This window comes from Galeopterus variegatus, unplaced genomic scaffold, assembly GCF_000696425.1.
Source record: "Galeopterus variegatus unplaced genomic scaffold, G_variegatus-3.0.2 Scaffold473, whole genome shotgun sequence".
In the NCBI taxonomy this organism is placed as follows: Eukaryota; Metazoa; Chordata; class Mammalia; order Dermoptera; family Cynocephalidae; genus Galeopterus; species Galeopterus variegatus.
Window position 1 is genome coordinate 77,487 of NW_007726584.1, and position 24,767 is coordinate 102,253.

General features: G+C 40.8%; 2 protein-coding genes across 2 annotated transcripts in view; one reads left to right on the plus strand and one right to left on the minus strand.

Moving 5' to 3' along the window:
• Nucleotides 1-13,624, minus strand: part of LOC103587661 (grainyhead-like protein 2 homolog) — a 75,863-nt gene extending 62,239 nt beyond the window's left edge. The window contains exon 1 of the mRNA XM_008569176.1: nucleotides 13,254-13,624. Coding sequence (XP_008567398.1) covers nucleotides 13,254-13,273 — 20 coding nt within the window. The 5' untranslated portion in view covers nucleotides 13,274-13,624. The remainder of the gene's footprint in view (nucleotides 1-13,253) is intronic.
• A 10,101-nt stretch (nucleotides 13,625-23,725) lies between these two features.
• Nucleotides 23,726-24,767, plus strand: part of ZNF706 (zinc finger protein 706) — a 263,231-nt gene continuing 262,189 nt past the window's right edge. The window contains exon 1 of the mRNA XM_008569181.1: nucleotides 23,726-23,742. The gene's annotated coding sequence lies outside the window, so the exon portion shown is untranslated. The remainder of the gene's footprint in view (nucleotides 23,743-24,767) is intronic.

Here is a 24,767-nt window from a genome sequence, read left to right on the forward strand (position 1 = left end):
TTAAATCATGGCACTAAATGATAACAAGTTGAGAGATGATAGCCAGAATTTTAACAAAAGGTTAATAGTTTTAGGTGTGTAAAGAGCTCCCACCGTCAATGATAAAAATATCAGCATCTCGATTTTTTTTTTTTAATGAGTGAAAAATAAGAACAGGCCACTGCTAACCCTTACGGTACATCTGTACAGATGCCAGAAGGTGCTCCATCCTCTGGCAGAGGCCAGAGGGAAGCACAACAGCTGGATCTCAGCCCCAAAGTCCCCCTCAGCCAAGTGATCTCCTCCTGGACATAACAACACAACCATATATAGTAGCCAGGGTAAGAGCAAGATCATCACTAAAAAAGAAATACAAATTTCCAATAAAAATCTGAGAAAATGTTTAATCTCACTAATTATCAAACTGCAAACTAAAACAAAAATGCACCTTTTTTTTTTTTTTGCCTTCCCAATAGGCAAAAAAATTATAATTCTTATTTACTGGTGAAGACGATGTGAGAAAGATACCCTTAAATACTGTTGGGAGAACATAAACTGTTACAATCTTTCTATAAGTCATTTGCAAGTTATATATCAAGGACCTAAAATTATTTATTTTGTTCTTATACTTCCAGAAACCTATTCTAAAGCAATAACCAGTTAGTTCAGTAGGTTAGAGTGTGGTGCTGATAACACCAAGGTCCAGTGTTCCATTCCTTTACCACCCAGCTGCCGCAATCTGAGATACAAAGACTTTTGTATAAACATGATTTATGGTAATGAAAAAACAAAACAACCTAAACGTTAAAAATAGGAGATAGAAGATTTCACCTTTAAATGCTATGTAGAAGAATACTTAAGGGACTGGTAAAATGCCAATAATACAGCAGTAAGTGAAAAATGCAGAATGGCATTAATGATGCAAAAAAGAGGGGATCATAATTTGCATACCTTTTTATAACCACATTAATATCATATGCATGTACATATTAGAAACTGTAATAAAATACATAAAATGTTAACACGGTGTTAGAATTATGAGTGATTTTTGTTCTACATAGTTTTCCCTAGTTCCCAATTTTTCCTCATGAGCATATATTATTTTCGTAATGAGAAAAAAAAGGCTCCCCAAGAAATGCTTCTTAAAAGAGGAAACACATGCAAATGCAAAACTGTATCATAAAACAGTTGCAATAAAAGTCATCCTGGGCGATAGCATTGAAAGACATGAGGGAGGTCATTCAGAAATGCCTTGAGGGGCCGGCCCGGTGGCGCACTGCTACAGTGCGCCACTTGGGAGTGCGGTGGCGCTCCCGCCGAGGGTTTGGATCCCACATACAGACCGGTTCCCGCTCACTGGCTGAGCGAGGTGTGGGAGCAACACCGAGGGTTGCGATCCCGTTGCCGGACATGAAAAAAGACAAAAAGGAAAAAAAAAAAAAAAAGAAAGAAATGCCTTGAAACAGTTATTTATAAAATAATGCACCAAATGCACAGTAAAATAAAAATCACACCGAGGGTTGCGATCCCGTTGCCGGACATGAAAAAAGACAAAAAGGAAAAAAAAAAAGAAAGAAAGAAAGAAATGCCTTGAAACAGTTATTTATAAAATAATGCACCAAATGCACAGTAAAATAAAAATTTCAGAATCATAAAAGCATTTTCAACTTCTTCCATACTCCAGGAATATTTGGTACAACAATGACAACAAAATCTGGTTAGCCCTGGAATCTCTGACTAACATGTTCAATTTTGTTCATCTGGCCAAGCACGCATGGGTATGCTGAAGTGGAAAAACTTGGAACCAGTAAATGATTGTGTCCTGGGATTCTACCACACAGGTATTCCATTGTTTAGGAAGGACAGGGAAGGCAAAAAAAATACATGGATCTTTTAAATGAGGAAAGGAAAGAAAAACGATACAACCGCTACCCCAGTTTATTTCAACTTCAGGATACTAGGTGTGATAAACTAATCATTTCCCAAGATTTGTAGACAAACTCAAAAAGTTAATTTGTGTTTTTGTGTGGCTGAATATAATACAAACCACATCTTATAGGGTATTTACTAAAATTGAAGATTAACATAGGATAAAAAGACAAATACTGTAGTCCTTCCTTCAACCCTCCCACAAGCCCAGTAAGGATGGGTGCCTTTATTTAGACTTTCAACAGCTGAAAATGATAACTATTTTTTGCAAATATAAAATACAGTATTTGCAATCTGATGAATTTCTGCACAATATGAAGAAAAGTATGGGGGGGGGAGAACCACGAAGGAGGGGGAGAGAAAGGGGAAAATTGCAAATTTCACTTTGGAAGACATAACCAAAAAGTATACCTACTAGCTCCTGTTTCACAAACTGTGATGATTCCCACAGCCAAAGATTGTTTGGTTTTGCTCACATTTTTCAAAAGTTCATTTCCACTTTTTTTTTTTTTTTAAGCATTTTTTCCCCTGACATAGTCTTGGCAACTTCTGTGATTCTGTGAGGCCAGTTTCTCTAACAAGTACACAGCTTGTACTTTTTGTTCCCTGCTGTGGATGCTCCTTGGATGTGTTGATAAGCAAATAAGTTCACGTTTGTGACAAAGCTTCCATTAAAGACGCCTGCAGTAAATCTAATGATGCAATCTCCTAGGGCTTAACTAACAGACTTAAGCTCGTCTGGCATGATCTGTGTACCAGCTTGTAGAAGTAGTTAGATGAGTCACATGCTCATCCCTCCGGGGAGCAGCACGTCTACGTTATGGAAAAAATAAATTGTTATTTTAAAAAAATCATAAAAATTCAATCTTGCCTACAACTACATTTTGTTTTTAAAGGAAGTCATATTCCAGCCTCTCCCTACCCCTCAAAAAGATTAAATATTACTGGACCAATGCCAAGTCTCTGCCAAGAACATGCAGATGGGGTCAGAGATGGTATGGAAGTCAATGTCACCTACAGAGAGTTGTCTTCAAGGGAAACCACGCAGGCACATGCAGCCTACGTGGTGGAATAAACTGACTTTCTTAGTCATTCCCCATCTTCAAATTATACAAATGTTGGAAACTCCTACACCTACTTATGCTATTTTGAAATAAAATTGGATTTAATCATTGGACTCAACACATATGCAAGTCCAAAAGCACAGAGTTGTTGAGATATGAATCCACCCAGTGCAGCATGCAGGCCAGTGAGGACAGTGCAGGAGGCGCACAAGGAACAGCAACGCCAAGTGCACCATGGTGTGCGGGGGGCAGAAAGGGGACAGGTGGGAACTACTGCCGGGATGAGGTCAATTCTACCTGCAACAGGCAAGCAGGTAGGCTTTTCCGTGTTATTTAGGGATGTGTGTGTTATTTTTAAATGTCTCCATGGCAGAAAGACTATTTTTACAAATAATCTTTAAAATTTCTCCTTAATTACAAAAGCAGTGCAAGCTCTAACTTTAGCAAACTAGTAAATCACAGAGAAGCACAAAGAGACAGAAGTACCTATATCTTTTCCATGCGAAAAGCAAACCACTGTTAAACTTTTGTGTTATTTTATTATTATTTATTCTTTATGTTATATGCTCGTAAACCTTCTAATACATATCATGAACATTTTCTCGTCATTAAATATTTTTCCATAATGTGATTTTTAATGCTTGCATAGTATCCCACCATCTCACTGAACTGTGATTTATTAAACCAACCCTGAATAGCCAGGCATTTAGGATTTTTCTCATTTTTCATTTTCACAAATAATGCTGCACTTAATATCCTCAATTATTTCCTTAAGTTTAATCCCTAAAACTGTAATTCAGGTGTCAATGGGTGGATTCATGTCAATCGGTTTTCCCAAACTGCCTTCCAGAAAGTTGGTAACAATTTATAATCCCCTAAAAATGTATTTTACCCAAACCCAGTTTCATTAATCTTGGCCAGTTTCACAGTGAAACGTGCTACATCCCTGTTACATAGTCTGCATTTCTTGGGTTATTATTAAAGCTAAATATCATTTCATATGTTTATTAGCCACTTGTATAGTTTTTGTAAATTGTTTACTCATGCTCTCTGATCATATTTCTATTGAGGCATTTGTTCTTTTTTAAAAATATGTAAGATATACATATTTTTAAAGTATGCACCAAGACTCCAAAGCAGCTAAAAAATTATGGTTTGCAGAGGAAATATAAACATCTTGTGACTTAATCAAGTTCCTCCAACATAAGAACCTCCCAGGGGCTACAGGCTTCAGAGAAAATTGACTTCAGAGACTTAAATTCTGTAACACAATACGATACCAGAGAAGGAAATTTTATTTCTGACCAAAATGAATGATCATTGTGTGTCCTGAAGTAAAATAATATATTACCTACAATTGAAGAGAAACTGCAGCTGCTATTCTTATCCTTACGTTATTTAATACCTTTTCTGAGCACTTACTAAACTACTGGCTTGGCAATATTTTCTGACAATGAGTATCCCCAAATTATGTTGTATTAAAAGGAGGAGAAGTAGAGAAAGGGAGAAGGGGGAGGAAGAAAAAGAAAGAAGGAAAGAGAAGGAACAGGAGGAGAAGGTCATCCTTTCACCTACTCAAGGCTTTCAGCTTAGTAAATTGTATTCAACGATCCATTCATTCTGATATTGCCTCACTCTCACTCCATGAGCCTGCCTAGAGTCAACCACTTCCTGCGCTCTCTGGAAAGAAGTTCTCAGAGTACCTGGCAGCCCTTTTTATCTGATTTTCTTGTTTCATTGATCTACCAGCCCAGAGAGGCTGTGCAGGAGTCCTCCACTAAACCTTTGATTTCACCACCTAGCTGCCCTGAATTCTATGTGGCCCTGTGAATTTCTCCTGCCTGCCAGAAGTCTTGTTTCTTTGCCATCTTGGTCAGACCACCTTTGATTTTGGTAAAGGGGGTGGTGGGTTTGGGAGCAGAAGCATATCCCATTGTGCCTGGTACTCACCTGCCTTGCTAACATGAGCTGCCAGTAGCCCAGACTCCTCTGGAAGGAGAAAATGAGACTCACAGATCATTTAGTTCAACTTCATTTTACAGATGAAAAATAATGAAAGAAGGATCTTCTGATCTTATGTTAATTATCTTATTGGCAATACAGGAAAGAGGCAAAAGCCACCTTTGTCCCTTGCTTCTTTGAAAAGTTAAATCCAAGAAGTACAGAAAGCAGTTATTTTATGGGGCTCACCGAACTGAGAAGTAAAATCAATGATCTGGGGTGAATGTGGAAAGGAAAGTCCATTTTAACTCACAGTAATGCTATCAGAATCTTAAACAGGTATTTCATATACTCATGCTCATGTTTTAAGAAATAAACATACCATGCCTTCCCTGCTCCTAATCTCCCCAGAAAAAGGAAAGCATGTTTCTCCAAACCAATCAAAACTTCAGATTTTCAACTTAAAAGCTCAACATGCAACACAGAAAAAATAATGTAAGATACTTTTCTCCTCAAACCAAACTTTTAGCTCTAAATCCTAAACTTGGTTACTCACATGTTCTAAATCATCCTTAAGGCTTATCCTAGCTCTAGCATTCCCAGCTTCAAGTTAAAGTTGAAGCCAATTCTCCAGGAGGCCAAATAGCCCCATGCCATCCCCACCCCCCAAGCCCCAGGTTTGCAGCCCAAGCCAGGCCACTCATGCTCTACTGAGAAAACACTGGCAACTCAACAGCAGCTAAAGCAATTTCTTCCTGCTCTCTCTCTTATCCTTTCCTTTCTCCATTCCTGTCTCCTTCACTTCAACCCTTTCCCCTTTGCTAAAACCCTGACCTAAATTCATGGGCCTTAAAGAAGAGACTCTGGTCCCTCAGGGTTTGGTTATATTTGTACAGTCAGAGTTCAGAGGAAAGACGGGTGCCAAAGCAACGAGAAGCAACAAGCAAATCTTGCTTCCTTTTCTGCTCCGGAGGATGTCTGCATTCACACTTGTAAAGGAAGCACTTCCTTGGGAGTGAATGTGAAGTCAGATCACTTTAAAAGTCCTCCCCACAAAGTTCTTTGCCATGTTCATTACAAAGTAAAATAAGGCACTTCATGCACCACAGGCAGCGATTGCTTTCCACTGATTGCCCATTCAAATACACGAACAATCCCCATAACCCCGACTTATTTTCAAAATACACATTGAAATCCTCTGAAATGTATTAGCCTTTCTAGTACTGTCCATAGAATTCTTCAGATATGTATTTGGTTGGTATTGCGTGTGGCAATTCAAACTGTGCACTTTTTACGAACAATATCACTACTACTCAACAAAACACGTCAAGCTAAAACACTTCTAACTCTTCCCAATATAATTGGGGGTGGGGAAGAGGACATGGAGATCCCCAAAGAAATGCTTTCTTGCCTCTATCCTACTTAACCCATTATAGCCCAGTTCTTTTTACCATTCATAAACTTAAAGCATAAAATGTAATTTCCTGGTAATGGAAAAATAAATAAATAAAAAGGATCCAAGGAGGCTGGACTTATCTAAAGGATGGAAATATGCAGGCAGGTGGACCATAGGGTGAATCTGCATTTTGAAGACCTAAATTGAAGACCAGTGAAGCTGTCTGAGGGACTCCCAGGTACAGGTTGTTGTTACTAAGCAACCCACTAGTCCAAAGCAAAATTCCTATTCAGCCTGTTGCTACTCGCTAAGGAATTTTTCCTGGACAAGTTTGCCAAACCAATCACTATCCTGTTTCAGGTTAGGCCTCGTTTTTATAATTGAGCAGGAGCCATTGAATACCTCTTGAAAAGGAAGAGAGAGTCAGCACTGCAATGTGAATGCCAGGGATCATGAGTGAGGACTCCAATTAATTTAGGGTACGGCTTTCCTTATACCAAAAAGGACTTGAAAATTTCCCAAGGTTAAACTTTGTTGGCTTAAATTAGATAGGGTGACATCATCTGCTGTCATCATCTTACCTCTTGGCCCAGGTAACAAGGATGGGCTGCTGATGCTGTAAATAGTAAAAGAACACAGCAAAGTTCACAAACTAAAGCAACACTTAACATCAGGTTCACATTCACCTCCACGCATAGAAGCTGTGTGTGTGTCAATTCTCACCAAGTAACACGAGAGGAAAAAATCAGGGTGTGACATCAAGGAGACACAGCAAGGAAGGAAGAGAGGAAGAAAGGGAGGGAGGGAGGAAAAATTGTTAGTTCAGACTAGGGAGGAAGTAAGGTAGAGGAAGAAATATGATTTAACCAAATTGTTCATTTTTTAACCAGAAGTGTATGCCTAGTTATATCAAAATCATAAAGAGTAACTGAGGCCGTTGCCTAAATTATCTAAGACTTTAAAAAGTAGATTTAACAATCTAAGATTTTTATAAATCTACTTTAATTATCTATAGATTTCAAACAAAGACTTTTGGGTTCATTAGGTGTTATTGTTTAAATGCCTCTCTGTATGTTTGACTTACCTGACTACTTTTCTAAGTTATTTTTACTTTTCAGAGTCTAGTAGAAGTTGCTAGATATAGGTCTTCATTGATTGCTCTAGCACTTACTTCTAGTCCTCCTTAAGTCAGGTGGCCCTGGGCCCAACTGGACGGCCTGGACTCTGCAGTCAGTTTCAAACAGGATCTCATAACAGGCCAACAGAAGGTCTAGTACCGTCTTATCAGGGTAATACTTAATGCTACCATGAGCCCTAGAAGTGAAACTGCAACCACCATCCCAAAATCATTTCACCAGGGACCAATGTCAGATTGGAGATCTTTATCTTTGACTTTGTGCTACAAAATAAAATCTAAATTCAATGAAATGACAGTCTCCAGAAAAGTAAAAGGTCTTAAGTTATAATGTAAAACTGGAGAGGGACAGGTTGGCTTCTAACTCCAACCCGGCTCTCAGGTGAGTGGGATCTAGCCAGAAACCCTTGGCTACAGGCATGGCAGAGGCCACGTAGAAGACAAGCAGATGACGTGGCTTCAAATCAGGTCTTTAGCAACTCTGGAAACACAGACCTGTCAAAAGGACCCCTTCCTTCCAGAAGAGGCAGTTCAGCAAAACAATGGAAGCAAGCAACACTGAGAGAAGGCCTAAGAATTCTTACATCCAAGTTAATATTCCATCAGAAGCTGCTCATCCAGAGGTAGCATAAGTTGAGACAGAAGCCCACAGATTTCCTTTCACTTACACACTGCATATGCACCTGAAAAGTAGCATATAAATTGCATTTATATATGTTAAGTATTCATCTAACGTAATATTTCTGTAATTAACCCAACTATAAAGCATATATGGGACACTGTTTAAACACAGATTTTCTGGGCCCTCTCTGGGAGAATATGATCTGACACCTCTGGGTTGGGGCTCGGGGATCTGTAGTCTTACAAAGCGCCTTAGGTGATATTTTTATATTCTGATGAGTTTGGGAAGCAATGATTTAAAGGATTCCCATGGAGATTCCTATTATAAGCACCTATGTAATTACCTTCAACTTTTTATTATTAATGCAGATTTTTATGTTGTTGGCTAGCTTTTTTTTTTTTTTTTCAGGTGGGTAACTTTGCCTATATGCCAGTTTATTGCACTGAAGATGGGAAACTAACCAAAGCACACTCTTTGCAGTGTTTCTCTTCCAGACACAGTTGACAAGTTCAGGTTTTCTGATGGATACAGTTTGCAGAAATTGAATGAAAGCAAGAAAAGAGAGGAAAGGCAAGCTTTATTTTGCTGGAAGTTAATGTTAAGGAGTTGACAGTTACTGAAGGGAGGTAGGTGAAACTAAAAGTTTTAGGGAGGTGGGAGTGTCAGAGCAAACACCATCTGTATTTTGTCTCTCTAATTCCCAGGGGTATTCCAGTATGTGTGCATTTATTCATCTCTGAATTAAGGAGCAGGCAGGATTTAATCCACTGGAGGGAACAGAACACTGAACAATAAGCATTAAACTGGTGATACTCTGTGAAGGAGATTGGACTGATGGTATTAGTTGGTTCTTAATTTATTCACTGGATATTACTATCTCTTGACTACCAGGACCATTTGCAAGTTTAATTTTGTCTGTTTTCAAGTATGCAAGTGTCTGGGTTAATAAGTAGAGAACTGATTATGTTAATTGACTTAATGGTGCCATTATCTCTTTCCTCTGATTCCCTCACCCTGGGCTCCTTTCTGGCCCTAGGACATGCTAAGCACACTCACTTCAGGGCCTTTGCACTTGCTCTTCCATCAGCCTGTAACACTTTTAACCCAAGTATCTTCAGTGCTCAATTCCTCACTTCCTTCAGGTTTTTGCTCAAAAGTCATCTCATCATAGAGGCTGTCCCTGGCCACCATGTATAAAATAGCTTCCCATTACTCTGCATCCCTTTAGCCTGCTTTGCCTTCCTTCACAGCACTTATCACCTCATTTATTATGTATTTATATCTTGGTGGATTTACTGTCTGTTACTTACACAGACACACATACGCAGCGTGTAAGCACCATGAGGGCAGGGACTATGTTCTATTCACTAGTGAATATCAATGCTGGGATCAAAGCCCGGTGTATACAAGGACACTTCAAAAAGTTCGTGGAAAAATAGAATTAAAAGATGATACAAATCTTTCCATGACCTTTCTGAAGTACCCTCATAGTGGCATTCAAGACATATTAGTTGAAAAAATGAATGGATATTTATATTGGTTTAAGGAAGATATGACGAATTCTTGATATTTGTGATCTTAAAAGATATTTTATACAGCCAAATGAAAACAAACATATGCAGTTACAAAACTAAAGAGCAGAAGGTTTAATTAAAATGTATAGTCATCGCATTGCTTGAAAGGTTATCCACATGAGATATCTATAATTTGGGGCATTTTCCAAACAATGGCAGAACTCAAGATAAACCACACAAAATCACTAAAAGTGATTGTCATAGGCAAAAATGAAAAAAGTGGGCAGTTATCATGACCTATATTATATCTTTTTAAACTTTTCTATAACTACTGTTTTGTGTGTGTGTGTAACTTTTAGACACTTACCAGGTATTGTCTTAATTAACATTATGTCTATTCATGTATTACCTTCCACTACAACGTAAGCCACTTGAGAATATGCCTGTCTTACATGGCTTTGTATTCTCCTATAATGCCTATCTGAATGTGTTGCAGAGTAAGTAATCAGAAAATATATTTACCTAATGAAAAATACCTTTATCAAGTTAAGTATCACATACACACAAATATATGTATATTCTCTAAATATATTTTATACATTTTGGCAGTAAAAGTTTCTTAGTCTATCCTTGCCTTGCTTGTACACATGCTTGTTGACAAAGATTATCAATCTCCATAAAATTTAAGATGGGAGAGCAGGGAATTTTTAAATATGTGCAAAGACAAAATGTCCTTAAAATACTTTGTTTTAATTAGCGATAGCATCTACACTGCAGGACATAAAAAGCAGAACATTTCAATCTGAAAAGTCCACACCATAAAAAAGATGATGCTACTTCAGTCCAGACTTGCTAACTGGAAATATCTTCCTACACTATCCAAAAGATTACCTAAATCTAAATTAGATTATGGAAACACATCCAGTGTGTATTCTTTTAGGTTATTTCCACAAAATATAGGCAGGCCTCCTAGGGTGAATTTGCCATGAAGCTGATGGAGCTTAAACTTCAGGCCCCCTGGCTTGCTCAGGTGAGGAAGGCTCAGCAACATGTGTAGGTGCTCTTTTCCTTAAGGTCCCCAGCCCATCCAACACACACAGTTGCCTAAGCTTCAGGCCCATGAAACCTGGACCCACTCCACTGGGCCTCCATTAGAAAATTAACATCAAGAAAACCAGACTAAAATTTGCAAAAGTTGCTCTTTTCCTTAAGGTCCCCAGCCCATCCAACACACACAGTTGCCTAAGCTTCAGGCCCACGAAACCTGGACCCACTCCACTGGGCCTCCATTAGAATATTAACATCAAGAAAACCAGACTAAAATTTGCAAAAGAGATCCAAAAGTCATATATTGAATTGAAGCATTTCTCAACAATCCAAGAAGAGAGAGGCAGCCAGGGTCCAACCGTGCAGTTTTTGCAGTGTCCTCATTATTACTTTTCCAGGACATAAAATGAAGTCTTGGAAATCACGACTAGGTAAAAGCTACCTTCATTAAATGTAAGTATACGTAATCCCAGGTAGTTATCACCCATAAAAACTAGGTAATGCATCAATGAAACCCGATTGCTACTGCTCAGTACTTATTTTCAATTGTAAATAAGTTGTTCGTATTGGTGCCAAGTATAACCGGTCGGAATAAAAACCGAACCGTTTCATATTGAATTTGAGTCACGTTGTATCCAAGACTAAGCAATCAAACTAAATGTTAATTGTGTGATTAACTAAACTAGATTTATAACCATTTTTGACATGAAGATCAAACCCAAAACAAACCAACCCCCAAAACTCCACCTCAGCTTCTGGCTATTGAAGTTTTCAAACTCGGTTAGAGATTCCTCAAAAACTACAGAGAATTTGGGGTATTCTCGTGCAATCATACTACTTTCTCATCCCTATTGCTACCTCTAACCCCTTCCCGTGTTTCTAACACTAGTAGGACAGTTAATCCTTCGTTGGTGTTTTTGGAGGTTTTGTTTTAAGTACGACAACACGCGTTCTTAGACCCGCCTGCCCTCCCAGCGGCTCTCCTTGGAGGATGGTCCTCCCCTACATCCCTGAACAGGCCCGCAGGGCCTTCCCGCCGCTCGCTCACGTTCCCACAACTTGTCTGTCCCCAGCCACTTCTCCAGCATTGGCAGCGGCGGCCCGAGGCCTTGCCCCGGCGGAGACACTCTCAAAAAAGTCTCCTTGGGGTGGTCACCACACCAGGGTAAAGTTACCAGAGAAAGCAAAAAGGCGGCCCCTGCGCAGTTCCAATGGGACGCAGCCAGTTCCCAGCCCGGGCCGCGCCCGAGAGGAGGGGGAAGGGAGTGTCGCCACCGAATCCCAAAACAGTATTATTTCTACTATCATTTAAGTAATGGTCATTAGTATCTACTAAGATGCCTAATCTTATTTTCCTAAAGTAAAAAGTTTAGTATTTGATGCTAAATTGTCATTTTATTATGGTGAATCTTTTATAGTGAGACTTGGGGAAAGAGATGCTATTCTGGTGCATCTGGGCAGAGGAATCCAGTTTTAAAGGGCTGCAGATCTAGTTAAACAAGTCTGCCTGCTGTTTGTTCTCCTGCTAAATGTTATTATTTACAGGGCCACTACAGCAGGTCTGTCATTGTGGAGCCAGTAACAGGTGGTATCTCCTAAGCTGTTTTGCACCATGAAAACACTAATTTGTAGGATTGACTATTATCCCCAAGAAGAAACCTTGGGAATAATAAAACATATCTGGATGCCCAAATTTGAAATCAACATAGAGATTTATAACTTAACCAACTGAGCATTAAATGGCAGTTTCCTTGCAGTTTCAGGCTACTTACTTATTCAGCCAGCAGCCTGCTGAGGTTTGCTTATTTCCTTCAGGATAGCGGATGTGTCTGTTGCTGGAGTTGGCCATTGGTAACCCTCCAACAGAAAAGCATGGTCCTGTTAAAGCACCATTCGTATAACTCCGTATGATGTATGCTATACGAAGTTATTACCTAACAATGCGGGGACCAAGGCAGGTTGCACGGGGGCAGGCGGGCGAGGGGAGCGCAGAGACTGCGCCCCCGGCCTCCCCGCCTCGCCTCCGTCGGGGGCGCACGCTCGGGCGCGCACACACGCACTCCGTCCTGCCCCGGCGGAACATGGCCGTTTCTGCTCCAGTATAAAAGCTCTTTGTTGAGCTCGCACAAAAGCGTCCAGGACCCGCTTTTCCAGCAGGCCCTTTGAACAAATCGAAGGAACTCAGTGCACTTCCAAATGGCCCTGGAAGCCTGAAGCGGGGGGAGCAACTAAGGAGAGGGGGAATTACAGGCCTGCCGCCCCCATCCACCAAAACCTCCGTCAGTGTCCAAGGATCCGTCCGGGGGGCGGGAGCCGAGACCATTCGTACGGGAGGAAGGAAAGAGGAAAACCTACTTTTACTATCAAGGCCCACAGGGGGTATTAAACATTCACATTCTTGTAGGGTTTCTTCCCTTAATCTGGGTAGACACATAATCCGGAAAAGTCTGGATCCACCAAAAAGAAAAAGAAAAAAGAAAGAAAAAATACCAACAACAGCAACTTAAAAAAACAAAACAAAACAAAAAAAAAAAAAAAAAAAAAACAAAAAAAAAAAACCATAACAAACCAGTTGCCATCAGCCCAAAGTGGTAGTAGCAGCAGCCGGCGCGTGTGATCCACTTACTTGTCCGACTCTTGTGACATGTTTGATCCAATGAACTCGCTCCCCTTTTCCTGGAGCCTCAGCCTCTGGTGAAACTGGACTTTCAAGTCTGTGCAGGTGAAGGTGTGTGAGAGCGCCCGAGATGGCAGAACAAGAGCTACAGGTAATTCTGCTTTTCCGTCCCCCCTCACCACTGTCGCTCGCTCGCCCGCTCGCGCCCTCACCTAGCCGGAAAGGTGGGATAAGGGGGGGCCCCTCACATGGGGCCCGAGCTCGGAGGCGGCCGGGCGGCGCGGAGTCCTCCTGGATCGTGGCAATGGGCAGAAACAGAGCAGAAAGTGGCGGACTTGGGCGGCCACAGGTAACTTTCTCGCAAGGAGCTGAATTCTTTCACTAAAGGGTACAAGCCCGAGGGACGAGCTGCGCCGTGATTGGCTGCGGAGAGCCCTCAGGTGAGCTGCCATTGGCAGAGGCGCGCTCAGGTAAGGCCCTTCTCCAAGTGCAGGTAACTCACTCCGAAGTTTACCTGAGCGGAGCGGCGGCACGTTTGCAGCTCTGCGGCGACCTGTGGGAGCTGAGGGTCCGTGCTTCGAGCAGACTTCAAGCTACGTTTTCCTTCTTCCCCGAGGCCGGGGGTGGGGGGGACCGGAGGGAGACAAGGAACCGGGGACAAAGCAACACCTGTAAACACTAGGGATTGTGGGTCGAACGGAAGGACGAACGAGAGCTGAACTCAAGTGTCCCGCGCTAACCGGAATCAAATGCGCAGCACCCCACAAGGCGCTTAACACCCACATTGAGAGGACCGCTGGAAGGTTGAGGAAGAGCACGGACCAAAGTCACTCTGTGCTCAGAGGGGAAAAGAAACACAAGAGATTGCCGGGTCTGTTGCGTAATCGCATTTTTAGCATTCTTATCCACAACAAACACTTTTCGCGTCCTGATGTGTAAAAGATACCAGGTAGATTGCAGATTTTCAGATAGGTAAGCATCCTCTCATGAGCTGCGCAGTGGGGAGTGGCGTGGTTTTGATGAAGTGAGGAGATTTGGTTGAATAGACACTAAGATGGCCCAGGAGCGCCTCTTCGATGGCAATTCTGCGGCCTGGGATTCCAGAGCGGCAAACAACACCTGAATCCGTTCCATAAACTTGTTGTCATCTGACGTTTCCAGGCAGGCATCAACATTTACCTTGTAACTCAATAGAAGCAGCTACTACAAAGGTGCTTTATCCTTCCAGCTTAATATGGTTGCTACGGAAACAATACAGGATGAAACTGACTTTTTTGAGGATTCAGTTTCTCCTGGTTGGGAACAAGGCAAGTGATCAAAGGTGCAATTTATAATCGCTGCTACCAAGGAGTGAAGTACTGGTGGAAGTTCTAAAAGGAATCTGGCCTATACATATGAATTGTAGAAGTAAAGAAGAGCATGGAAAGCTTATCATATTTTATTTCAAGATAATACTAAAACTGCCAGAATTGATAAGCTTCTATTTTAATCTTTATGGATCACTTTATTTCCTGAAACTTACATTATGAGACAAGGTCTGGTTGTTCCATGTTATCACTATAGCAAATGCATTTCAAAGTTTTGTTCTTACTTTTTAAAGACAATATAAGCACACACATTTGGTGTTTAAAAATAATATTTTAAGGTAATTCATTATTCTCTCCTCTACCTTCTCCATCTCCTTTCTAGAGGCAACCACATTCTACTTTTAGCTCTCTCTTCTGTCTTTTGCATCCCTATTTCTAAATAATTTATACTGCTATCTTGATTTATCCACATAGATGTTGTGCTTTGACCACCTGCTGCCTCAGGTAAGGACTGAGCCCTTTCACTACACCCAGCTTCAGCCTTTCTTCCAACACAGCTCTTCCACAGTTTAGGGGCTAAATAGTAAGTGACTGCATAAATATCAGTGACAACGGAGCCATCTAGTATACTACGGTGGTTTTCTTGTAAAACTTTTAATCTACCTAGTTATTATGCACCTATCCTGATATTTTTCTATATCTGGTCTATCAAATGACTATCAAATTTATTTTCCAAATGATCAATCAATTCCACTTCTTACCCCTGCAAACATTCCTCCAAAATTCTGCTGTCTTCCTGTTCCAGTGGAGATGAGTTGCTCTGTGGACCTGCTGCTCAACCTGGGACACTCAGTTTGTAGAGTGAAAACCCCATGTCTGTGTCTTGTGCCGTCTTGCCTGGTTTACTGCTTCTTTTTCCACAGCAATTTTCCAGTAACAACTTAAGAAAGGGTACAGAAGATAAAATTTTGAGGCTTTACATACTCGAAATGTCTTTATTCAACTTTTACTTTTGATGGAAAATTTGGCCAAATGTAAAATTCTAAATTGGAATTTTTCATTCATAATTTCATAGAAATTGCACTTTTATCTTCTAGCTTCTGATGTTACTACTGAGAATTCCAATGCCATCCTGATTCCTATTCCTTTGTGACCTGGAATTTTTCCTTCTAGAACCCTGTAGAATGATCTCTTTATATCTAGTATTCTGAAGTGTCATAATTATATGCTGTTCATTCAGGTGTTATTTTATTCATCATGCTGGGCACACAATGGATACTTTCAGTCTGGGGACTTATGTCCAGTTCAGAAAATTTTCTTGTAATATTTCTTTAATAATTTCCTCACCTTTGGGGGCGGACTATCCTAGCAGAGTAGTTAAGAACGTAAAAGCTCTGGAACTAAATTGTCTGAGTTCAGATTCTAACTCTGCTATATGACCTTGGGCAAGTCACTTAATCTTGCTGTGCTTCAGTTCTCTCATCTGTAAAATAGTGATAATAATAGTAATGGCCTCACTAGTACATCTGAGCCACTTAGAACAGTGCCAGACACATAGTAAGTCCTCAATTATTGTCTACTCATTATTTCTTTTTGAAACTCCTCTTAGTTAGATATTAGATCTCCTGGATTGATCTTAGAATGTTCTTCTTTTCTTTCCTGTTAGACGTCTCTTCCTCTTTTGTTCTATTCTGGAGGATATTTCCTTACTTTACTTTCTAGAAGTTGTTTTTGTGTTTTCTGCTATCTTTTAAGTGGAATTCTGTGATTATGTCATAGTTGCAATAATTTTTTCTATCTTTTGAGAATATTTACTGATTATAGGATTTTCTTTGCTTCCTGCCTTTTCTTGGCTTCCTCTGGTTTCCTTTTTCCCATATATTTGTTTTAGTTCTGTCATGTTAGAGGCTTTCATCAACTGTCTGCAAACCTTTTACTCTCCATTTATACATAAGAATGAGGTAATAAAAACCTCACCGGAAACTCTGTGTGGGGGTGGGGGAGATGTGCTTGCTTGCTGGTGGGCTGGCTGTATGGTGATCAGGCAAAAGCTTATCTTTTCATGGGAAAATGCCCCAAATGTCAGAAACTGGATGTCTTTTCTTTGGGGCTCTTCAGTTTCTCTGGAAAAATATCCTACGATCTCTTGCCTGAGGGGGCGTTCACTTGGCTGCCAATGTTATGGAACCAGTTCAGGGGTAGGGGTATGCACGAGTCACCACTTAATATGCAGCCTTTCACACTATTTTCTTTCCTGCAGGTGCCTTATTCCTGTCCTTCTTTGTGCCTGGTTTACAAGCCTCTCTCCTGTTTATTCTGTGGGCTGCAAGGAGTGGGACAGGGGACCCAAGGATCCAACAACTCCAAATGCCAGCGTTGACCTGGTCCCCTGCTTTTAGCTGCTCACCTCTTCCTTTCCCTTCTGGGATCCTGGGCTGCTCGTCAGCATTTCCCCGTGGTGATCTCTGGAGTCTCCAAGGCCCAGCCCACTCTGTACAGGAACTGGGCTATTCTTTTTTTTTTTTTTTTTTTTTTTCCTTTTTGTCTTTTTTACTGACTGGTAATGGGATCGCAACCCTCGGTGTTGCGCTCGCCCCGCGCTCAGCCAGTGAGCGGGAACCGGTCTCCACATGGGATCCTAACCCTCGGTGGGAGCATGGCCGCACTCCCAGGCGACGCACTCTCCAGTGCGCCACCGGGCCGGCCCGGAACTGGGCTATTCTTTTTTTTTTTTTTTCCTTTTTGTCTTTTTTACTGACTGGTAATGGGATCGCAACCCTCGGTGTTGCGCTCGCCCCGCGCTCAGCCAGTGAGCGGGAACCGGTCTCCACATGGGATCCTAACCCTCGGTGGGAGCACCACCGCACTCCCAGGCGACGCACTCTCCAGTGCGCCACCGGGCCGGCCCGGAACTGGGCTATTCTTTTACCAACCTTTACCACCACAATTGACTGTAGCTTCCGCTGCTCTGTTAAACCAGTTTCCACTCCTCCATCCATCTCATCTTCCAGAGTTATATTGAAATATCTCTTTTGCTGATAACTCCACCTCCATCCTCCCTGACCCCATGGATTTATCCTTTTATATTCCTTTACTGTCCTTTTTATGGAGAGTGAAGGTAGACAAATGTGGGTCAATCTGCCATCTGTAATCTGAACTCCATTTCCAAAATTATCCAAAAGCTTTTACCATACTGTCACAAATTTGTGCAAACAAAAGGAATGGTTTAGCTATACACATTAGTTTTAATGTAAACTAATAAACTAATGTGTATGGCTAAACCATTCCTTTTGTTGGTTTATGGTGGTCAAGATTCCTTTGTTCGTCTCTAAAATCGAATAACTCAGCTGTGAAGGCTGGCTGCTTAGCTCAGTTGGTTAGAGTGTGGTGTTATAACACCAAGGTCAAGGGTTTGGATCCCTGTACTGGACAGCCAACAAAAACAAAACAAATTTGATTAGATAACTTGGTGCTTCCCAACAACTGGAATTTTGATTAGCTAACTACTGCTGTATTAATTGGTTAGATTAGTAAAGGGAAGTTGATTGGAACATTTTAAATTGTCAACCATGAAATTACCTTCATTACCTAATTGTTTTGATTTCTTTGGCAGAAGACTTGTAAATCAATATGAAAGTTTCTGCCACACTGATCATGAGACTATACTATTCTTTCTCCAAAATCTTTATCCATAACACTTAAGTACGACAGTGGTTCCCAATATGTGGTCCCTGGATGGACCATCATCAGCATCAGATCACCTGGGAACTGGTTAGGAATGCATATTCACAATCCACCCCAGACCTACTGAATCAGAAACTCAAGGAGGTGGGCAGCAACACGTGTTTCTAACAAGCCCTCCAACCACCAACGTGGTTCTGTTGCATATTAGAGTTTGAGAAACACAGTAGAATAGTATTCCGGCAGGACAAAATAGCACATCCTTAGCCATTGAAGGTCATTATTCTGAATTATGGGCATGGAGTTTTCCAACAAACAACCATGGGTACAAAATGGGTTTTACCTGTGTGGATTATTCTATTTATAACCCAGTGATTGTTTATTTAATGGTTGACCACAATCCTTAATTGGAGCAGTTAATACACTGAAATAGAGTTTCAGCACAGTTTAGAGTTTGATGGTCGGGCTGGCTGATTAGCTCAGTTGGTTAGAGCATAGCCTTGTAACACCAAGATCTCAGGAACAGATCTCCACACCTGCCAGCCGCCAAAAAAGGAAAAAAGAGTGGTCATTTTCTGAGACAGCAACAAAACAAATATTCATGTAAAAGCTAATGACAAAATATTACTGTTTGGGGACTAAATTATTTTATTTATGAGATTAAAGTTTTAAATTCTCAGAAGAAAAAACAGTATTATTTCTACTATCATTTAAGTAATGGTCATTAGTATCTACTAAGATGCCTAATCTTATTTTCCTAAAGTAAAAAGTTTAGTATTTGATGCTAAATTGTCATTTTATTATGGTGAATCTTTTATAGTGAGACTTGGGGAAAGAGATGCTATTCTGGTGCATCTGGGCAGAGGAATCCAGTTTTAAAGGGCTGCAGATCTAGTTAAACAAGTCTGCCTGCTGTTTGTTCTCCTGCTAAATGTTATTATTTACAGGGCCACTACAGCAGGTCTGTCATTGTGGAGCCAGTAACAGGTGGTATCTCCTAAGCTGTTTTGCACCATGAAAACACTAATTTGTAGGATTGACTATTATCCCCAAGAAGAAACCTTGGGAATAATAAAACATATCTGGATGCCCAAATTTGAAATCAACATAGAGATTTATAACTTAACCAACTGAGCATTAAATGGCAGTTTCCTTGCAGTTTCAGGCTACTTACTTATTCAGCCAGCAGCCTGCTGAGGTTTGCTTATTTCCTTCAGGATAGCGGATGTGTCTGTTGCTGGAGTTGGCCATTGGTAACCCTCCAACAGAAAAGCATGGTCCTGTTAAAGCACCATTGAATACAAGTCTTTATTTCTACTCCTTCCTGAATCCCCACTGATAGAAAGGTAAGAGAAGAGAGTGTTAAAAATGACAACAAAATTCGCAAATTGGAAAATGACTAAAGGAGTAGGACTTGATTTGGCAGAGTTGAGGAAGATGAACCTGAACATCTGTAGGCACTGATGATCAAGCCTGTTTAGCCTGTAGAACCTCAGAAAGGCTTAAAAAATCAAGTTTGCAATTATCGTTGAAGGTGGGAGTGAATGGTAGGGCTGATACCGAGGGATTGATTCAAAAACTTGATGCAAAGCTGTTAGACCTCTAGGTTCCTGCCTCCACCCAGCTCAGTCAGGCTCCCATCTACATTAGTTCGCTAGGGCTGCTACAACAAAGTACCATAGACTATGTGGTTTAAACAACAGAAATTTATTTTCTCACAGTTCTGGAGGATAGAAGGCTGAGGCCTCTCTCCTTGGCTTGCAGATGATCATCCTTCTGTATCCTCGCATGGTCTTTTCATTGTGAGTTTAATTTCTCATAAAGACACCAGTCAGATTGGAATAGGGACCACCCATATGACCTCACTGTACCTTAATTACCTCTTTAAAGGTTCTCTCTCCAAATACAGCCACATTCTGAAGTACTAGGGGGTTAGGACTTCATCATATGAATTTAGGGGGATAAAATTCAGCACCAAACACCATCCCTCCTCCGTGCTGGCAGAAGACAGAAGTGTATTCTAGTCTAATTGAACCAGGAAGACTTCTGGCTTAGGTACATCAGGGGAACCACCAGGAGTGAGGCACTGGACAAGGAGAGTGAAAGGTCATATGTTAATTAGTGAGATACCATCTCCTAGCTTCCTCCACCCAGGCTAGTGAGCCAGGAGCCAAGTTTATACCACCACACTCAGGCCTCTCCCCCAAGGCAGGAGAACAGAGAACCTTTCTTTGAATAAATTATAAGGTCCTAGATAAAAGATCTACAGATATCAATGTGTGTGTTCCTGAATCAGAAAGAGAAAGAAAGAAGGAAGGAAAGAGAGGAGGAAGGAGGGAAGGAAGAAGAGAGGGAGAGAGGGAAAAAGCTTGTTCTCTGCTAGATCTTTTAACAAAGCCTATCAATTCCACCCTCACAAAGAACCTCTACTAAGCTTTTATGTCACACTCTTAAATATAAATATGAGGTCAGGAACTACCAATATTTGAGAAAAGCCTCCAAAATGAAGTGCAAAGATTAGAACAAAAGTCTAACTAAAAGGGGGACTTCGGAAAAAAAACAGTGCAAGGATGAGCTAAAGATTGTATAATTAGCATAAGAAGATATTGCATCCACGAAACAAGAACAACATACTATTTAAAAGCAATAAAAGGTGCTGGCAGGTTAGTGCCATTGGTTAGAGCACAGTCTCTTAACACCAAGGTCGTAGGTTCAGATCCCCATGCCACCCAGCTGCCAAAAATAAATAAATAAATAAGTAAAAGCAATAAAAAATTATCCAAGAATCAAAAAAGAGCTGATGAAAGAGCTGGTTACCAAAGACTGGGGAAAGGGAGGAATGGAGAGATGTTAGTCCAAGGGTACAATGTTTTAGTCAGACAGTAGGAATACATGATAACTATTTGAGGTGATGGATATGTGAATTAGCTTGATTCAATCATTTCATATTATGTACATATATTATAACATTACTTTGTATCCCATAAATAGATACAATTATAACTTGTCAATATCCAATGAAGAATTTTTTTAAAAATCCAACACCATTTCCTGATTTTGAAAAAAAAAAAAAAGTGGACATTAAAAACATAAAAGCTAAAATAGAATCTTTAATGGAATATTTAAAGAGAGAATCTAGGAAATGTCCCAGAAAGTAGAACAAAAGGTACAATAAAAAAGATAAAAGAATTGTGGGACCGATAGAGTTTGGATGTGTTGTTCCCCCAAAGCTCATATCAAAATCTGATCCCCAACTTGACAATATTGGAGCAGTTTGGGCCATGGGGGAGGATCCCTCGTGAAAGGATTAATGCTTTCCTTGGGGGATGGGGGTGGTAAGAGAGTTCTCACTCTGGGTTCCTGTAAGAGCTGGTTGTTTAAAAGACCCTGGCACCTCCACTCTCTCTCTCTCTTGCTTCCTCTCACCACGATCTGCTTGTACCTGCCGGCTGCCTGCCGCTTTCTGCCATGAGTAGAAGCAGCCTGAGGCCCACACCAGATGCAGCTGTCCCAGAAGCATGAGCCAAATAAACCTCTGTCCTTAATAAATTATCCAGTTTCCGGTATTCTGTTATAAGCAACACAAAAACGGACTAATACAAGGACCAATCAAGAAGGTATGATAGGGCCGGCCTGGTGGTGCACTGGATAAGTGCGCCGCTTGGGAAGCGCGGCGGCGCTCCCGCCCGAGGGTTCGGATCCCACATACAGACCGGTTCCCGCTCACTGGCTGAGCGAGGCGCGGGAGCAACTCCAAGGGTTGCGGTCCCATTGCCGGTCCCCGGTCCGGTGCGGGGGCAACACAGAGGGTTGCGATCCGTTGCCGGACACGGAAAAAGACAAAAGACAAAAAAAAAAAAAAAAGAAGGTATGATAGATGTCTAACAGGTGTTTCAGACAGAGTGGAAAAAATGGTGGGGAGAAAATTATTAGCAAAAAGATAAATGGGATTTTTAAGAACTAAATGATTACAACTCTTCTGATTGATAGGACCCACTTAATGCACAGCATAGTGAATTCTAAAAGATGTGAATTGAAGCAATTATCATTAATTTTCTGGACTGATCTTCCCAGAGAGTAAAAATAAAATAAAACAAGCAAAGAAAAACTGTTTACACAGGAAGGATCAAGAATCAGAATATATTGGACTTTCCAACACACTGCCAGCTTGAAAATATTAGAAAAATGACTTTTTTTTTTTTTAAAGATGACCGATAAGGGGATCTTAACCCTTGACTTGGTGTTGTCAGCACCACACTCTCCCAGGTGAGCTAACCGGCCATCCCTATATAGGGATCCGAACCCGTGGTTTTAAATACTGGATTCTATGCCTAGACAAGTTATCAATGAAGTATAAAAGTAGAATAAAGTTTAACTTCAGAAATGCAAGGTATCAAAAATTGCCTCTTGTACACCCTTTCCTAGAAAGATATTGGATGATATGCTCCATTAAAATGTGTGAGAATGCCAAAAGTCTCAGAAAACAGGGGAACCAAGAGGACTAAAAGTTAGAGAAAAGTCAGAGATAACGGCCTTGTAGCAGGGTTAGAGAATAGCTAAATTTTTCTTTCAACAGAGGTCTCCGGCTAGGGGTGAGAGAAGAATCCAATTTTTAAATTTAACATTGTGTGGAAAATTATATCGAGACATAATTTGTGGATGTGGAGAGTATTAGCAATAAGTACAGAGAAAACTAAGCAAATGTTTAGCATTTAGTAGCTCCAGAGGAATAAAAATGTACAAGAATGGAAATGCAGTCATACTAATCTTAGTACATATTTGGCTCAACAGTGAATAATGTTCATATGATCATAATAAGATTACTGAATGCTAATTTACTAAAACTGGCGATAAAACGCAGTTGAGAAGGTGAAAGGAGGAAGATACAGGTATTGTGTGAGTGAGCAGGAAGTGAAGTGTTGTGGAGGAGAGTTAAATCATCACCTACCATAACAAAAGTCAATACTCGTTGCCTAAAACTCATTAATCAAGAACTAGCAACATAAACATCAGGTAGGAATCCTACCTGTTTGGGCTACTAGTAACATCAAGCCTGACTAATAGCTTAGAAAAACAAGATTTTGTTTTTCTCACCTAAAAAAAATAATGGTCTGAAAGTTAACTGCGCTGGCTTTGGTCCTGATGTTTGGAGATGTCAGTTCTGGCATCTCTGAGATTCTCTTGGCCTTTCCCTGTGGGCCCAAGATGATCCCTTCAGTTCTAGCCATTACATCTGTGTTTAAGGAAGTTAAGAAGGAGAGAGGGCTGGTGCTAGCCTCAGCTACGCCATTCTCCAGAAAAGCAACGCCAGTGTTGACCTTCGAAGTCTCCAGTATGCCCTCACCTAATGTCTCCCTGGCCAGAACTGGTTCACACTGTCAGCCCTCTCTGCAAAGGTGGCTGGAAGAGTGTCTGTCTAGCTTTTCTACTTCCTGAGGTGGAGGCAGACAAGAAAGGAGAAGTTGGAAATGTGTTCTATGCTTGCCAACCAGCATAATGTTTAGAAATACGTAAGTAAATACCAGAATTTTTTTTTTTTTTTGGACCGGTAAGGGGATCACAACCCTCGGCATGGTGTAGTCTGCACCACGCTCAGCCAGTGAGCACACCAGCCATCCCTTTATGGGATCCGAACCCATGGCCTCGGTGCTACCAGCACCTCACTCTCCCGAGTGAGCCACGGGGCTGGCCCCAAATACCAGAATTTTTAAAAGAATGCTCAAATGAAAAAGGATTGCCTCTAAGGAGACCAGAAAATGAGAAGGAGTGAGGCATGAACCATTATTTTTCAATAATATTAATATTATTTCAATTTTTTCTCAATGTGATTGACTTTTAAAACTATGTATATAGTTTTATACATGTATATAGTTTATACACATATATTTGCACAATTTTTACCAAAATAAAATTAATTTAAGATATTAAAGTACACAGTGGCTGATTACTCACTTGGCTAGAGTGCGGTGCTGAGAACACCAAGGTCTGGGGTTCGATGTCTGCACTGGCCAGCAAAAAAAAGGGGGAAGGGGAATGAAAGTACAAATTGCAAACATATTTGCTCTTTCTTGCCCAGAGTCTTTGCATTTACAAATCTATATCCTCAAAACTCTTACTTGGTTTTACCTTCATCTAACTAGCTTCCAACCTTCCCTCGGGTCAGTGCTCACTCATTTCTTCCTTGGGAAAGTCTCTTTGGCTCTCCCAAATTAGGGGAAACTATATGTTTCTCCATTGTTTATTCATGCAGCAACATGCTCCTCTTCTTGAAAACACTCATCACAGTTGTAAGTTCACATTTACTTGTGTGGTGTTTGCCCACCGACCATCTCCCACCACTGGGCTCTAAGATCCGTGAGGCAGGTATGCTGTCTATTACTGGCTCAGCATTGTCTCAGCAGCACATACTTGGCATTTGGTAAGTATTTGATGAATCAATAAATGATGAGTATTGTGAGTCACAAGCACACTATTCATTCTACAACTGTTTCATGGTTGGAGAACTTCAGTTGAGAGAGACATCAAATTGAGCACC